At 37.4% G+C, this 17,691-nt stretch overlaps 1 protein-coding gene across 2 annotated transcripts in view; it reads right to left on the bottom strand.

Moving 5' to 3' along the window:
- GCFC2 (GC-rich sequence DNA-binding factor 2) overlaps positions 1-17,261 on the bottom strand; it is a 76,280-nt gene extending 59,019 nt beyond the window's left edge. The window contains exons 1-2 of one of the 2 annotated variants that reach the window (XM_079941436.1): positions 16,500-17,261; positions 12,020-12,145 (exon numbers count right to left, since the gene is read on the bottom strand). In XM_079941436.1, coding sequence (XP_079797562.1) covers positions 12,020-12,145; positions 16,500-16,788 — 415 coding nt within the window. In that variant the 5' untranslated portion in view covers positions 16,789-17,261. The remainder of the gene's footprint in view (positions 1-12,019; positions 12,146-16,499) is intronic. The other variant, XM_079941435.1, reaches the window with a different exon arrangement.
- Between the last annotated feature and the right edge of the window lie 430 nt (positions 17,262-17,691).

Here is a 17,691-nt window from a genome sequence, read left to right as displayed (position 1 = left end):
AGAATCTATAGGTAAGGGAAAATCACAATGGGAAAGCCAATATATAAAAGGATTGAAGACCACTTAAATAAGCTAGTACATAGATTAAAAAATAATTACAAATATTTTTGTAAAAGCAATTATAACTACAATGAACAGCAAAAGAATAAGCATGAAGATGTAAAATATGACATCAAAATTAAAAAATGTGAGGGGGGGACTCTAAAGATGTAGATTTTTTTTACAATGTGTTTGAACTTGTATGACTATCACTTTAAAGCAAGTATAGTTATGGGTCAACATACTTGAACCCCATGGTAATCACAAATTTAAAACATACAGTCGATTCACAAAAACCAAAAAGAAAGGAACTCAAGCATAATATAAAAGAAAACCATCAAACTACAAAAGGAAAAACAAAAAGAAGAACCAGAAAAGAACTACAAAAATAACCGGGAAACAAGGTTTAAGATGGCAACAAATACATACCTATCAATAATTACTTTCAATGTCAATGGACTAAATGCTCTGATTAAAAGACACAGAGGGGCAGGTTGCATAAGAAAACAAGAACCCATAATATGATGCCTACCAGAGACTCACATCAGGGTGGAAGACACACAGATAGAAAATGAGGGGATGGAAAAAGATATTCCATGCAAATGGAAACAACGAGAAAGTGGCAGTAGCAATACTCATATCAGACAAAACAGACTTTAAAACAAAGGCCATAAAGACAAAGAAGGACATTATATAATGATAAAGGGATCAATACAAGAAGAGGGTATTACACCCATTAACATATATGTACCCAATATAGGAGCACCTAAGTATATAAAGCAAATACTAACAGGCACAAAGGGAGAAATTGACAGGAATACAATAATAGTGGGAGACTTTAATACCCCACTGACATCAATGGACAGACGTTCCAGACGGCAAATCAATAAGGCAACAGAGGACCTAAATGACACAACAGACCAGTTGGACTTAATTGATTTCTACAGGATACTACAGCCAAACAAAGCAGAATACACATTCTTTTCAAGTGAACATGGAATATTCAGTAGGGTTAACCACATACTGGGGCACAAAACAAGCCTCAAAAAATATAGTATAGAAAGTATTTTAAGCATTTCTGACCATACTGCTATGAAAGTAGAAATCAACCACAGACAGAAAAATGGGAAAAGAACAAACACGTGGAGACTAAACAACACACTAATAAAAAACCAATGCATCTACAATGAAATAAAAGAAGTCAGAAAATACCTCAAGACAAATGACAATGAAAACACAACCATATAAAATCTATGGGATACAGCAAAGCAGTTCTAGGACGGAAGTTGATAGTGGTACAGTCCTTCCTCAAGAAACAAGAAATTTCTCAAATAAACAACCTAACCTACCACTTAAAAGAATCTGAAAAAGAACAAACAAAACCCAAAGTCAGCAGAAGGAAGGAAATAATAAAGATCGGAGAGGACATAAATAAAATAGAGATCAAAAAAACAATAGAAAAGATCAATAAAACCAAGAGCCGGTTTTTTGAAAAGATAAACAAAATTGACAAACCTCTATCCAGGCTCACCAAGAAGAAAAGAGAGAGGAACCAAATAAATAAAATAAGAAATGGAAGAGGAGAAATAACACTGATACCGCAGAAATACAAAAAATCATAAGAGAATATTATGAACAATTAATTATATGCCAACAAATTGGACAACCAAGAAGGAATGAACAAGTTTCTAGAAACATACAGTCTGCCGAAACTGAATCAAGAAGATACAGATACTTTGAACAGACTGATCACTAGAAGTGAAATAGAACTGGTAATAAAAAAACTCCCTACAAACAAAAGCCCAGAACCTGACGGCTTCACAGAGGAATTCTACCAAACATGCGATGAGGAACTTATTCTTATTCTTCTCAAACTCTTCCAAAAGACTGAAGACGAGGGAACACTCCCAAATTCATTCTATGAAGCCACCATCACCCTGCTACCAAAATCAGAGAAAGACACTACAAAAAAAAAAGAAAATTATAGGCCAATATCTTTGATAAACATCGATGCAAAAATCCTCAACAAAATATTAGCAAATCAAATCCAACAATACATAAAAAAGATTATATACCATGATCAGGCTGGATTCATCCCAGGGTCACAAGGATGGTTCAACATACACAAATCAATCAATGTGATACACCACATTGACAAAAGGAAAGCCCAAAATCACATGACTATCTCAATAGATGCATAAAAAAGCATCTGACAAACCTCAACATCCATTCATTATAAAAACTCTCACCAAAGTGGGTATAGAGGGAACATATCTCAACATAATAAAAGCTATTTATGACAAACCCACAGCCTATATAATACTCAATGGTGAAAAGCTGAATGCCTTCCCACTAAATTCTGAACAAGGATGTCACTCTTACCATTTTTTTTTCTTAGTCAGTATACATTCCAGAATTTATTCCAATACATTACCAAGTACATGGGTCAAAGGAGAAAAATATATTACCATCTCATAAAATAATCATGAAAGATTTAATTCTGCTTACATTTTAAAGAAATGTAATGATTCTAGGCAGCAGTGCTACGTGTACTTGATTTTTCTACAAGGAATGCAAATAAGAATTGTGTCTCTATTTATTTATTATTTTATACTGGAGTAGAGTTGATTAACAATGTTGTGTTAATTTCAGGTATACAACAAAATAATTCAGTTATACATATACATGTATCTATTCTTTTTCAAATTTTTTTCCCATTTAGGTTATTACAGAGCATTGAGCAGAGTTCCCTGTGCTATTCAGTAGGTCTTTGTTGGTTATCTATTTTAAATATAGCAGTGTGTACATGTCAATCCCAAACTCCCAATCTATCCCTCCCTCTCACCTTTCCCCCCTGGTAACCATAAGTTCATTCTCTAAGTCTGTGACTCTGTTTTGTAAATAAGTTCATTTGTATCATTTTTTTCGATTCTGCATATAAGTGATATCATATGATATTTGTGACACTTATTGAAAAGAATGAAATAATGCCATTTGCAGCAACATGGATGGACCTGGAGATTGTCATACTAAGTGAAATCAGTCACACAGAGAAAGACAAATATCATACCACTTCTATTCAACATAGTTTTGGCTGTCCTAGCCACAGCAATTGGACAAGAAATAAAATGTATCCAAACTCGAACATAAGAGATAAAACTATCATTATACATAGATGACATGATACTCTATACAGAAAACCATAAAGCTTCCACATAAAAACTATTAGAATAAATAAATTCAGCAAGATAGCTAGGATACAAGATTAATATACAGAAATCTTCTTTAACAATGAAATATAAGAATGAGAAAGTAAAAAAACAAACCCATTTAAAATCACATCAAAAAAAAAATTCCAAAAAAAAAAATATCCTAGGAAGAAACCTAAGGAGGTGAAAGACCTATATGGTAAGAACTGTATATAAAACAGTGATACAGGAAATTGATGATGATTCAAAGAAATGGAAAGATATCACCTGCTCTTGGATTGGAATAATTAATATTGTTAAAATGGCCATACAAGGCAATCTACAGATTTAATGCAATCCCTATCAAATTGCCCATGACATTTTTCACAGAACTAGAACAAATAATCCTAAAATTTATAAGGAACCACAAAATACCCAGAATTGCCAAAGCAATCCTGAGGAGAAAGAAGAAAGCTGGAAGCATAACTCTCCCAGACTTCAGACAGTCCTATAGAGCTACAGTAATCAAAACAGCATGGTACTGGCACAAAAGAAGATATATAGATCAATGGAAAACAACAGAGGGCCTAGAAATAAATACACACAACTACTGTCAATTAATCTATGACAAAGGAGGCAAGAACAGAACAAAAAAAGACTCACAGACATAGGAAAAAACTTATGTTTACCAGAGGGGAAAGGGTGTGGGGGAGGGATAAATTAGGAGTATGGGATTGATAGATACAAACTACTATACATAAAATAGATAAACAACAAGGACCTACTGTAGAGCACAGGGAACTATATTCAATATCTTATAATAACCTATAATGGAAAATAATCTGAAAAGTATATATATAACTGAATCAGTTTGCTATACACCTGAAACTAATACAATATTGTAAATCAACTATACTTCAATTAAAAAAAAAGAATAAAGGTTAATATCATGCCCAATTGGTAAGCAGTCTCTGCAACAGTGCACATCTCAAGGCCGATATTCCAGTACTGGATCATTCTAATAGTTCTATCATCTGAACAAAAAAATAAATGCACTCCATCTTCTACATACCAGTCCTTACACTTATCTCATTCCTTCTTCCTCTTTTCCTCTCCAGAAAAAAAGAAAAAAAAACAAAAACAAAACACGAAGTGTTCCTTACAGGAAAAGTTTTCATCTTTCAATCAGTGTTTCTCAAAGGGGCATCAGAGGAGGGACAATTCTTCACCTTGGTAAACTGTCCCACATTCTTTATCTTTATCATCTCTTGCCTTCAGGGCACTACATGCCAGCAACACCTCAGGCACTATGATAATTTAAAACTATCCTACATATTTCCAAACACTGCATTTTCTCCTTAGGTTCCCAATGCTACCAACACTGTCTAATCTGCCATCTTCTACAGCATCACTGTTCAGTACTGTAACCACCAGCCATATGTGACTATTTAAATTTAAGTAAATTAAAAGTCCAGTTCCTTAGTCACACTAGCCACATTTCAAGAACTCTATAGACACATATGGCTAGTGGCTAATGTACTGGACTGTGAAGATACAGAACCTTCACAGAAAGTTTTATTGGACAGCACTGTACCTAGAGTCTAGACAAAGCTTCACTTGTCTACTAGGCTTCAATTCTTAATACTGGCTTCATCACTAATTACTTCTGTAGCTTATGAACTTGTTTTAGAAAAAAATTAGAAGAGCTTCTGGTTCCTGTTATTTCACATGTTAATAAAGCACTTACTACTATACTACAAATCTTTAAAAAAATATTTTAACAATTATATTTCAAATTAATGTTTCCTTTATAAAGCTATACATTTTACTTTGTTTTCTTCAGAAGGGGTCTTAGGCTTCATGAGACTGAAAAGAGTCCACAGCACAAGACAAGTTAAGAACCCTTGAGCTAGGTAGAAGGCCAATAAATATTTCTGGCTTTCTGGGCCATAAAGTCTCTGTTACAACTTCTCAGCTCTGCCATTGTAGTGCAAAAGCAGCCAAAGACAATACATAATTGAATGAGCATGGCTTTAATAAAATTTCATTCACAAAAGCAGATACTGGGCCACATTTGGCCCACAGGTGGTAATCTGCCAACCCCTGAACTGGATTTATCTTTCTAAAACAAAAAAATGGTCATGTCATCTATTTGCATAAAATTTTCAGTAGTTCCCTTAAAACCCTGTATTATTTGACTCCAGTCAGTCCCTCTGCTTTCTTTTTGTTCTTCTTTATTAAACTTAAACCAAGTATTTTCAGTCCAACAACTACTTTTTAGTTCTCTGCACATGTTATCTTTCCTAGAGTTTTTTTTTTTTTTGCGGTACGCGGGCCTCTCACTGCTGTGGCCTCTCTTGTTCAGAGCACAGGCTCCGGATGCACAGGCTCCGGACGCGCAGGCTCAGCGGCCATGGCCCACGGGCCCAGCTGCTCCGTGGCACGTGGGGTCCTCCCGGACCGGGGCACGAACCCGTGTCCCCTGCATCGGCAGGCGGACCCTCAACCACTGCGCCACCAGGGAAGCCCTTCCCTAGAGTTTTATATATGCTACATCCTATACCTGAAACATCCTCACAGACAAATTCTTACCATGTTTAGATACTGTCATGAATCACCCATTATAGCACAGTGGTTAAGAACCTAGGCTCTGGAGCAGATTCCCTGGGTTGGAATCCTAGCTCTGCCTCTTATAAGCCATCTGACCGTGGGCATGTTATGTAATGGAACTGAGCAGCCAATTTTGGTCCCCTGACAATCATTAGTAATGACTTATTTGCCCCACACTTCGCTAGAGTTTATTAATAATAAGTATCACTGGTATAGGAGATTGGTTCAAGATGGTGGAGTACAAGGACGTGCGCTCACTCCCTCTTATGAGAGCACTGGAATCACAACTAACTGCTGAACAATCATTGGCAGGAAGACACTGGAACTCACCAAAAATGATAAACTACATCAAAAGACAAAGGAAAAGCCACAATGAGACGGGAGGTGGGGCGCAATCACAATAAAATCAAATCCCATAACCACTGGGTGGGTGATTCACAAACTGGAGAACAATTATACCACAGAAGTCTACCCACTGGAGTGAAGGTTCTGAGCCCCACGTCAGGCTTCCCAACCTGGGGGCCCGGCAACGGGAGGAGGAATTCCCAGGGAATCAGACTTTGAAGGCTAGTGGGATTTGACTGTAGGACTTCAACAGGACTGGGTGAAACAGAGACCCCACTCTTGGAGGGCACACACAAAGTAGTAGGCACATCAGGACCCAGGGGGAAGGAGCAGTGACCCCATAGGAGACTGAACCAGACCTACCTGCTAGTGTTGGAGGGTCTCCTGCAGAGGTGGAGGGTGGCTGTGGCTCACCATGGGGACAAGGACACTGGCAGCAGAAGTTCTAGGAAGTACTCCTTGGCATGAGCCCTTCCGGAGTCTGCCATTAGCCCCACCAAAGAGACTGTAGCCTCCAGTGCTGGGTCACCTCAGGTCAAACAACTAACAGGGAGGGAACTCAGCCCCACCCATCAGCAGACAAGCGGATTAAAGTTTTACTGAGCTCTGCCCACCAGAGCAACATCCAGCTCTACCCACCACCAGTCCCTCCCATCAGGAAGCTTGCACAAGCCTCTTAGATAGCCTCATCCACCAGAGGACAGACAGCAGAAGCAAGAAGAACTACAATCCTGCCTGTGGAACGAAAACCACATTCACAGAGAGACAAAATGAAAAGGAAGAGGACTATGTACCAGATGAAGGATCAAGATAAAACCCCAGAAAAACAACTAAATGAAGTGGAGATAGGCAACCTTCCAGAAAAAGAATTCAGAATAATGATAGTGAAGATGATCCAGGGCCTCGGAAAAAGAATGAAGACAAAGATCAAGAAAATGCAAAAAATGTTTAACAAAGACCTAGAAGAACTGAAAGAACAAACACCTAGAAGAATTAAAGAAAAAACAGACATGAACAATACACTAACTGAAATGAAAAATACACTAGAAGGAATCAATAGCAGAATAACTGAGGCAGAAGAATGGGTAAGTTACCTGGAAGACAGAATGGTGGAATTCACTGCCATGGAACAGACTAAAGAAAAATGAATGAAAAGAAATGAAGACAACCTAAGAGATCTCTGGGACAACATTAAACGCACCAACATTTGCCTTATAGAGGTCCCAGAAGGAGAAGAGAGAGAGAAAGGACCTGAGAAAATATTTGAAGAGATAGTAGTAGAAAACTTCCCTAACATGGGAAAGGAAACAGCCACCCAAGTCCAGGAAGTGCAGAGTCCCAGGCAGGATAAACCCAAGGAGAAACATGCCAAGACACATAGTAATCAAATTGAAAAAAATTAAAGACAAAGAAAAATTATTAAAAGCAACAAGGCAAAAATGACAAATAACATACAAGGGAGCTCCCGTAAGGTTAACAGCTGATTTCTCAGCAGAAACTGTAGATAGCCTCATCCAGGGGGAAGGAGCAGTGACAATGGACAACCTGAAATACAAAGTATGCCAATAAAATGGACAACCCTCCCAGAAGGGAGGGGCACGATATATTTAAAAGTGATGAAAGGGAAGAACCTACAACCAAGACTACTCTACCTGCAAAGATCTCATTCAGATTCAACGGAGAAATCAAAAGCTTTACAGACAAGCAAAAGCTAAAAGAATTCAGCACCACCAAACCAGCTCTACAACAAATGCTAAAGGAACTTCTCTAAGTGGGAAACACAAGAGAAGAAAAAGACCTATGAAAACAAACCCAAAACAAATAAGAAAATGGTAATAGTAACATACATATCGATAATTACCTTAAATGTGAATGGATTAAATGCTCCTACCAAAAGACACAGGCTTGCTGCATGGATACAAAAACAAGATCCAAATATATGCTGTCCACAAGAGACCTCCTTCAGTCCTTGGGACACATACAGACTGAAAGTGAAGGGATGGAAAAAGATATTCCATGTGAATGGAAATCAAAAGAAGCTGGAGTAGCAATACTCATTTCAAATAAAATAGACTTTAAAATAAAGAATGTTACGAGACACAAGGAAGGACACTACATAATGATCAAGGGATCAATCCAAGAAGAAGACATAAGAATTATAAACATATATGCACCCACATGGGAGCACCTCAATACATAATGCAAAAGCTAACAGCTATAAAAGAGGAGATCGACAGCAACACAATAATAGTGGGGGACTTTTAACACCTCATGTACACCAATGGACAGATCATCCAGACAGAAAATTAATGAGGAAACACAAGCTTTAAATGACACAATAGACCAGATAGATTTAATTGATATTTATAGGACATTCCATTCAAAAACAGCAGATTACACTTTCTTCTCAAGTGCACACTGAACATTATCCAGTATAGATCACACCTTTTGTCACAAATCAAGCCTTGGTAAATTTAAGAAAACAAATCATATCAAGCATCTTTTCTGACCTCAACGCTATGAGATAAGAAATAAATTACAGGAAAAAAAACATAAAAAACACAAACACATGGAGGCTAAACAATACGTTATTAAATAACCAAGGGATCACTGAAGGAATCAAAGGGAAATCAAAAATACCTAGAGATGAATGACAATGAAAACATGACGATCCAAAACCTCTGGAATGCAGCAAAAGCAGTTGTAGGAGGGAAGTTTATAGCAATATAATCCTACCTCAAGAAAAAAAAAAATCCCAAGCAATCTAACTTTACACTTAAAAGAACTAGAAAAGAACAAACAAAACCCAAAGTTAGCAGAAGGAAAGAAATCATAAAGATCAGAGCAAAATTAATTAAATAGAAACAAAAAAACAATAGCAAAGATCAATAAAAGTAAAAGGTGGTTCTTTGAGAAGATAAAATTGATAAACCTTTAGCTAGACTCATCAAGAAAAAGAGGGAGAGGACTCAAATCAAAAATAGAAATGAAAAAGGAGAAGTTACAATGGACACCACAGAAATACACAGTATGCCAATAAAATGGACAACCTGAAAGAAATGGACAAATTCTTAGAAAGGTATAACGTTCCAAGACTGAACCAGGAAGAAATAGAAAATATGAACACACCAATCACAAGTAATGAAATGGAAACTGTGACTAAAAATCTTCCAACAAACAAAAGTCCAGGACCAGAAGGCTTTACAGGTGAATTCTATCAAACATTTAGACAAGAGCTGACACCCATCCTCCTCAAACTCTTTCAAAAAATTGTAGAGGAATGAATACTCCCAAGCTCATTCTACGAGGCCACAATCACCCTGATACGAAAACCAGACAAAGTTACTACAAACAAAGAAAATTACAGACCAGTATCACTGATGAATACAGATGCAAATCTCCTCAACGAAATACTAGCAAACAGAATCCAAAAACACATTAAAAGGATCATACACCATGACCAAGTGGGATTTATCCCAGGGATGCAAGGATCCTTCAATACATGCAAATCAACCAATGTGATACACCACATTAACAAACTGAAGAACGAAAACCATATGATCATCTTAATAGCTGCAGAAAAAGCTTCTGACAAAATTCAACACCCATTTATGATAAAAACTCTCCAGAAAGTGGGCATAGAGGGAACCTACCTCAACATAATAAAGGCCATATACGAAAAACCCACAGCAATCATCATTCTCAATGGTGAAAAACTGAAAGCATTTCCTCTAAGATCAGGAACAAGACAAGGATGTCCACTCTCACCACTATTATTCAACATAGTTTTGTAAATCCTAGCCACGGCAATCAGAAAAGAAAAAGAAATAAAAGGAATCCAAATTGGAAAAGAAGTAGTAAAACTGTCACTGTTTGCAGATGACATGATACTATACATAAAGGATCCTAAAGATGCCACCAGAAAACTACTAGAGCTAATCAATGAATTTGGTGAAGTTGCAGGATACAAAATGAATGCAGAGAAATCGCTTGCATTCTATAAACTAACAACAAAAGATCAGAAAGAGAAATTAAGGAAATAATCCCATTCACGATTGCAACAAAAAGAATAGAATACCTTAGGAATAAACCTACCTAAGGAGGTAAAAGGTCTGTACTCAGAAGACCATAAGACACTGATGAAAGAAATCAAAGATGACACAAACAGATGGAGAGATATACCATGTTCTTGAATTGGAAGAACCAATACTGTGAAAATGACTATACTACCCAAAGCAATCTACAGATTCAATGCAATCCCTATCAAATTACCAAGAGCATTTTTTATAGAACTAGAACAAAAAATCTGAAAATTTGTATGGAGACACAAAAGACCCCAAATAGCCAAAGCAATCTTGAGGGAAAAAAACGGAGCTGGAGGACTCAGACTCCCTGACTTCATATTATACTACAAAGCTACACTAATTAAGACAATATGGTTCTGGCACAAAAACAGAAATACAGAATAATGGAACAGGATAGAAAGCCCAGACATAAACCCACGCACCTATGGTCAACTAATCTATGACAAAGGAGGCAAGGATATGCAATGGAGAAAAGACAGTCTCTTTAATGAGTGGTGCTGGGAAAACTGGACAGCTACATGTAGAAGAATGAAATTAGAACACTCCCTAACATCACACACACAAAAAAACTCAAAACGGATTAAAGCCCTAATGTAAGACGGGAAACTCTTAGAGGAAAACATAGGAAGAACACTCTTTGACATAAATCACGGCAAGTTCTTTTTTGATCCACCTCCTAGAGTAATGGAAATAAAAACAAAAATAAACAAAGGGGACCCAATGAAACTTAAAAGCTTTTGCATAGCAAAGGAAACTGTAAACAAGATGAAAAGACAGCCCTCAGAATGGGAGAAAATATTTGCAGATGAATCAATGGACAAAGGATTAATCTTCAAAATATATAAACAGCTCATGCAGCTCAATATTAAAAAAAAACAAAGAACCCAATCAAAAAATGGTAGAAGACGTAAACAGACATTTCTCCAAAGAAGACATACAGATGGCCAAGAGGCACATGAAAAGCTGCTCAACATCACTAATTATTAGAGAAATGCAAATCAAAACTACAATGAGGTACCACCTCATGCCAGTTACAATGGGCATCATCAGAAAATCTACAAACAACACATGCTGGAGAGGGTGTGGAGAAAGGGAACGCTCTTGTACTGTTGGTGGGAATGTAAACTGATGCAGCCACTATGGAGAACAATATGGAGGTTCCTTCAAAAACTAAATATAGAATTACCATATGACCCAGCAATCCCACTACTGGGCATATACCCAGAGAAAACCATAATTCAAAAAGGCACATGCACCCCAGTGTTCACTGCAGCACTATTTACAATAGTCAGGTCATGGAAGCAACCTAAATGCCCATCGACAGATGAATGGATAAAGAAGATGTGGTACATATATACAATGGAACATTAGCTATAAAAAGGAACGAAACTGTGTCATTTGTAGAGACGTGGATGGACCTAGAGACTGTCATACAGAACGACGTAAGTCAGAAAGAGAAAAACAAATATCGTATATTAACGCATATATGTGGAATCTAGAAAAATGGTACAGATGAACCGGTTTGCAAGGAAAACAGTGACACAGATGTAGAGAACAAACGCAAGGGGGAAAAGTGGGGTGGGTGGGATGAATTGGGAGATTGGGATTGACATATATACACTAATATGTATAAAACAGATAACTAATAAGAACCTGCAGTATAAAAAAAATAAATATTAAAAAAAATCACTGCTATAGAAAAATACTAATATTAGAAATAAAGTTCTTAAACAAAATTCAAAAGTTACCAACCTAGTGATGTAAACTCTTCTTCCAGAGAGCTAGAGCTATTGGAAGATGAACTCTGATCATCTTTACTTTCTGAAGAACGATGTGTTCCATCCTCTTCATCTGTTGAAAGATCAACCGCTCTGGATTCTAACAGGACGTTTTTTGAATATAACAAGAAAGAGTCAAGATGTTGGAATCAATAATTGAAATTATGAACAACACATGGCATATGTAAAATATGGTGTTTTAATTTTACTCCACATATTTAAAGTAGATATGCAGATCTTTCCTAATTTCCATTCTTTCTGAAATCAATGGATAGTCTAATAAATGTACAAGGACGTATCCTATTTGTGTTATCTACTTAACTAGTAAAATACTCTCTTCATTAAAGAATGAAACGAAAAGAGGAAAGGGAACATAAGAGAAAAAAGAAAATGACAAAAAGTGAAAGGATATTTAAATGAAAAAAGAAAAACAGTGATAGTGAATAAGTAGAAAAAGAAAAGAATACTTAACGTACATTTCCTATATGCTAGACATACTGAAGTCTGGTTTACGAGATTTATTTCATTTAACATTCACAACGCTATAAAGTAAATGCTATTACTGATGAGAATATTAAGGACTGGAAAGGCTAAATAACATGTCCAATGTCACAAAGTTACTAAATGAAGAAGCTGGGCTTTCAGTCAAATTTCATCCAATTCTGGAATTTAGGCTCTTGTAATATAAATACTAAGTTACATTTCAATGGCTGGTGGTAAGAAGTACTATAATGAGTACTGTAGCCTCAAACCAAATCATGGATCTATTTCCATTGTGTGATTCTGGAAAGGACATAGTCAATTAATCTATTAAACAAAGACAGCATTAAGAGAGAACACCCACAGAGGTATTGTGAGAATCGAATGAGCAAAGTGTAAAGGAATTTATGGTATTATTGACAAAAAAGGACTTGTTAGTTCACAAATATTTTGTAATAGTTGTGAATAACCTTAAGATTTAAGATTACATAAATAAGTACTCTTATATTAAGAACGTTCCTTAATTAGAAAACCTATATAAATTTCAAAAACGCTGGAGTAAAATCAAGAATTAAAAGACAAAGTAATATATCGCTTCTTGGCCATTTGGCTAAGATCAAGTGTAAAAGACAAGGAATATAGCTGTAGCTTACATCTTCCTTAGCTACTGCTATTTATAACAACTCCTACATCTTCTTAAAGTGAAGTAAAGTTACACCAGAGCAGTGGTTCTCAGAGTATGATCCATCAACGCTTGGAGGTCCCTCAGACCCTTTCAGCGGGTCTGAGGGAAAAGCCAAACTACTTTCATCACAACATTAACTTGTTACTTGCCCTTTCTACTCCGTTGGTGGGTAAAACTGCAAATCTTTTAGTATGAATCATAACAGTGATACCAATCTGCAGAAGCATCCACTGTATTCTTTTCCACCTTGTACTAGCAAGAAAAATAGTCAGTTTCACTTATTGTCCTTAATGAAACAATAAAAAAATAATTTGATTAAATTTTGGCCCTGAGTACACATCTTTTTAATATTCTGTGGATCAAAATAGAAGCATGCATAAAGCACTTCTGGCTCATAATGAAATGCAATGGTTGCCTCAAGGAAAAGCACTTGTGTGATGAGCTGCAAGTTGAACTTAACCACTGTCTTTGAGGAGGAAAACCTTTCTACTTGAAAGAATGACAGACAAACTCTAGTTATTCAGACATGGGTATCTGACAAACATTTTCTTAAAAACGAGCAAAGTTGTGCCTATCACTTCAAGAATTAGAAGTTTCAAGTGAAGTCTATAATTTTGGGAATTATACTACTGTGAACTTGATAAGCTTTCCTCTACTGTGAACTTGATAGCTTTCCAATACTTAAAGACTGATGATGTCAGTAGTAGCATTAAGAGAGTTTTTCTTTTGACATTGTAATAAATTGTACCAACACTTGCAAGAACTGCAACTCGGTGAACTACTACTTTCCAAAGAGTCAATGCATGATGTTACCAGTCATGCATGGGTAAAAGAGCCATTCAAAGTGCAAAACACACCGACAGATTTTAATCTAGTGGAGTACAAAAAAATTGACTGATATGGTTTCAGCTTCCTCGTGCCAACTAAAAATTGGCACTTGCCTTCTGCATCTACAAGGATTAAGTCACAAACTACTGTAGCTGCTGATTTTCAATACACCCTGAAAGGAGTTCAGGGCAGAGATGAGGAATGAGGTACTCTGTGCTTTGGGAAAAACTGGCAGAACAGGCCTTCAGACAGATATTTTCAGAAGATTTTATGAGCTCAATCCTTACATCTCCTCATATCTGGAAAAGCACTAAAATCATTAATGGTGATGTCTGCTCCTCATGACTAGCAGCAAGCCTGCCAAAATGTGTGTTTGACCGCACAAACCCCTCTTCACTAATATCATATGTAATACTGACCTCTCCCCTACCTCTGTGGAGCAGTTTCTCAAAGCTACCTGAAACGCTGTCTCCTGGGCTATAGTTCTCATTTTGCCCCAAATAAAACTTAACTCACAAACTTTCACATTGTGCATTTTCTTCAGTCGACACACATTGCAAACTAACCTTTAAGAACCTATTACTTTTTGAGCTTCATTGTAACATTAAAGCAGAACACCTTCAATGAACTAAAAAGGCTCTTAAGTACTCCTAATCATCTATCTGTGGTTTTCTTCATACATTCAAACAAAACAACATATTTCAATAGACTGAATGCAGAAATATCTGTGAGAATTCAGCTGTCTTCCATTAAGCCAGACATTAAAGAGATTTGCAAATTGAAAACGTCACTCTATTTTTCAGAAAACAGTTATTTTTCATTAAAAAGGTTTATCTGTACATATAATGAGTTAATTTTAAAAAAGAATTAATAAAAGTTTATCTTAATTCCTAAGATGGTAAATATTATAGATATAATCCACAGAATTATTATAGATATAATCCACAGAAACAAAAGCTCTTTGGGATCCTTAATTATTCTTAAGAGTATAATGGGTATGTATACCTTTAAGACCAAAAGGGTACTCTTAAGACCAAGAAGTTTGAGAACCACTGTTTCACTGTTTTAGAAGGCAAGAGAAGAGGCAACTCCTGGGACCCCCCCTCCCATTAAAGTTTAACCAGATTACTCTTACATAAAGCAAAAAATATTTTAAAAGTCATCAGAACTTCAGATAAACAGGTGATTATAACAATGACTAAGAAATCACCAAAATCACTTGGACTAAAAGTGGGAGAAAATTTTTTTACCTCAAGACTAACCAAAAACTATATATTTTTTTACAGATACTTTTTTATTTATTGAAATTATACCATGTATACTGTCTTGAAAATAACAATAAATTACGTAACATATCATTAGCAACATAGGTTTGTTTTCTACATGGTTATTTCATCCTGTGACAAGCCAGAAATACTGAATCATCACTCTATTGGTGGCATCATCCACAGGTGACAAACTGGAGATTCTACTCATGTCAACAGGCCAGGGATTACCTCAGTTCATTAAACCTGAGTGTTAGGTATCCTGGAGAAACATGGTTTGCAGACAAAAGTAGGTAAAAAGTGCCATTTATCTGGAGAAGCTAGTTGCTTTTAGGGCCTTTACTACGAGCTTCACTACTGAATTTTTTTAGAAGTTCCTTTTAGAATGAAACATAATCTTAAATATTTTTATGTGTGTCTGAGTCAGAAGTTAATGTATTTAAACTTCAAGACCCTATTTATACAAGTTCCTTCCAAGTCCTTGTTCCTGTGTTTTTATTTCTAACTTTTCCTAACTATATAGTTTTATTTTTAACTATATTATTATTAAACTCCAATTCAAACTAGAACACATCTTATGTAAACAAGTTTATGCTGCTTGAATTCTATTTTTAAGAACGCAAAGGTACTTCAAAATTACTACACTGTATTTAACACCATTATTGGTACTCTACAGGGTCACCAATCTGTTGTTAGTGGCATATATTGCTATTTTTATCTTTTCTTTAAATAACCGCTTAAAAAACAAAACGCAAAAGAAAATGTCCCAAAGCCTGTCACCTAAATTTTTCTAGTGTAACGTTTTGCTTGTTTTCGAGGAAAAGAATTGGGGACAGAAAGTACCTTCACCTACCTAGGAGTATTAGGAATTTTTAAACTCTTCTGTGACGATTTAGGTTCTTCATAAGCATAAAGTGCAGCACTAAAGCTATATATAATTATTGAGGGTTTATCTGACAGTGCAAATACGGACAAGCCCAAACCTTGCAGTATTCTTTCTACTCCCCCAAGGGGCCCAATACGGAGATACAGGCAGCAGGCCAGTGATCGCAGGCAGGTATCATCGTTGTTCGTGGTTGGCAAAGGGTTGTAGAAACCTCTAGAGAATCCCGTGGCCTCTTTCCCCATCCTCCCCACACCCCGCCCCGGGCATCCACCCTGCTGCCCCAGGCACCCATCCTGCTGCCCCGCGTCACCTGGGACGTCCGAGCCTCCGTCCAAACGCGAAGCCGCTCTCGCGGCGTGCCGGGAACTGGCCCAGACCCGGCCGCGGCCCCGGCCCCGGCCCCGGCCCCGACCCCGGGCCCGGCGGGGTAGTTCCGCCGCTTCCGCGCGGCCTCCTCCAGACTGCAGCCCTTCCTCCGCAGGGCCCAGGTCTGCCTGCTCCCCCGGCGCGCCGGGTTCAGCAAACGGCTCCTGGGTGCTGTCGCTGTCACTAGAGTCCGCTCGGCGCTGCCGGAAAGTCCTTTTCGGCCTGTGAGCCATAGCAGGTTCACTTCCTGCTCTGGCTAACCCAGGCCTACAACAGTCACCCAGGCGCGCGCTCCCGCCTCCCGCCTTTCCGCCGCATGCGTGCGCCCTACCGGCGCGTCTTCGACTCCAGCTTCGCCATGCGCATGCGTGCTTTGTTCCCTTCGATCTGTTCGACCGAGTTCGGTTCCCAGGGCTGAGGCATGTAGAGCGTTTTTACTTTGCAAGGCCAGATTGTGCAGATGGTCGCAGAGAATCTCGCTGACTTCCGGAGGTGAGTTCCACGGAAAGCTGCACTCACAGGCTCTTGTGCAAACCCTATCTGGGAATCAGGCGTTATGCCCACATCCTGGACTGGGACTGGATCTGCTCTTCTACTTTCTGGAGAGAGTGAAGTTCTCTCCAACCAAGAATTAAAACAGAAAAAAAAAAAAAAAAAAAAAAAAACCAAGCAAAAAAACCGCAGGTGTGTGTGTGTTTGAGATTGTCTCTGAAAGCTAAACAGTAAAATCTACACAGTAAAATCTGCACATAAATGATAGGTGCACAAATAAGCAAAAATCAAATGATTGCTTCCAAGTATCAAGGCTTCAGTAGAACCTGGTTAAATACGTTGGTCCATAAGAAAAAAAAATGTATTTGAAAAATGGGGATGTTATTTAAAAAGATGCACAGAGATAACAAGGACAGCCCCACAGAATTACCTTTAGAAACAGGTAAAGAGCAACAAGAGAGCAAGAAGCCTTTTTAGGTACCCATAATCATCACTACTTTATATTATTTGCTCTTTCTTATGAATACGAGGAATTTCTTCCCCCAAGATGACATGAATAATGCCATATATCTTATTTGCCCCCACTATACTAATTTACAATACTAGCTTATTAAATTAATCAACTGGTTATTAGGAAACTTTGC

Source organism: Stenella coeruleoalba, assembly GCF_951394435.1.
Source record: "Stenella coeruleoalba genome assembly, chromosome: 13".
Classification (NCBI taxonomy): domain Eukaryota; kingdom Metazoa; phylum Chordata; class Mammalia; order Artiodactyla; family Delphinidae; genus Stenella; species Stenella coeruleoalba.
Note: the sequence above shows the minus strand (reverse complement) of the source record. Positions and strands in the feature narration are given on the sequence as shown.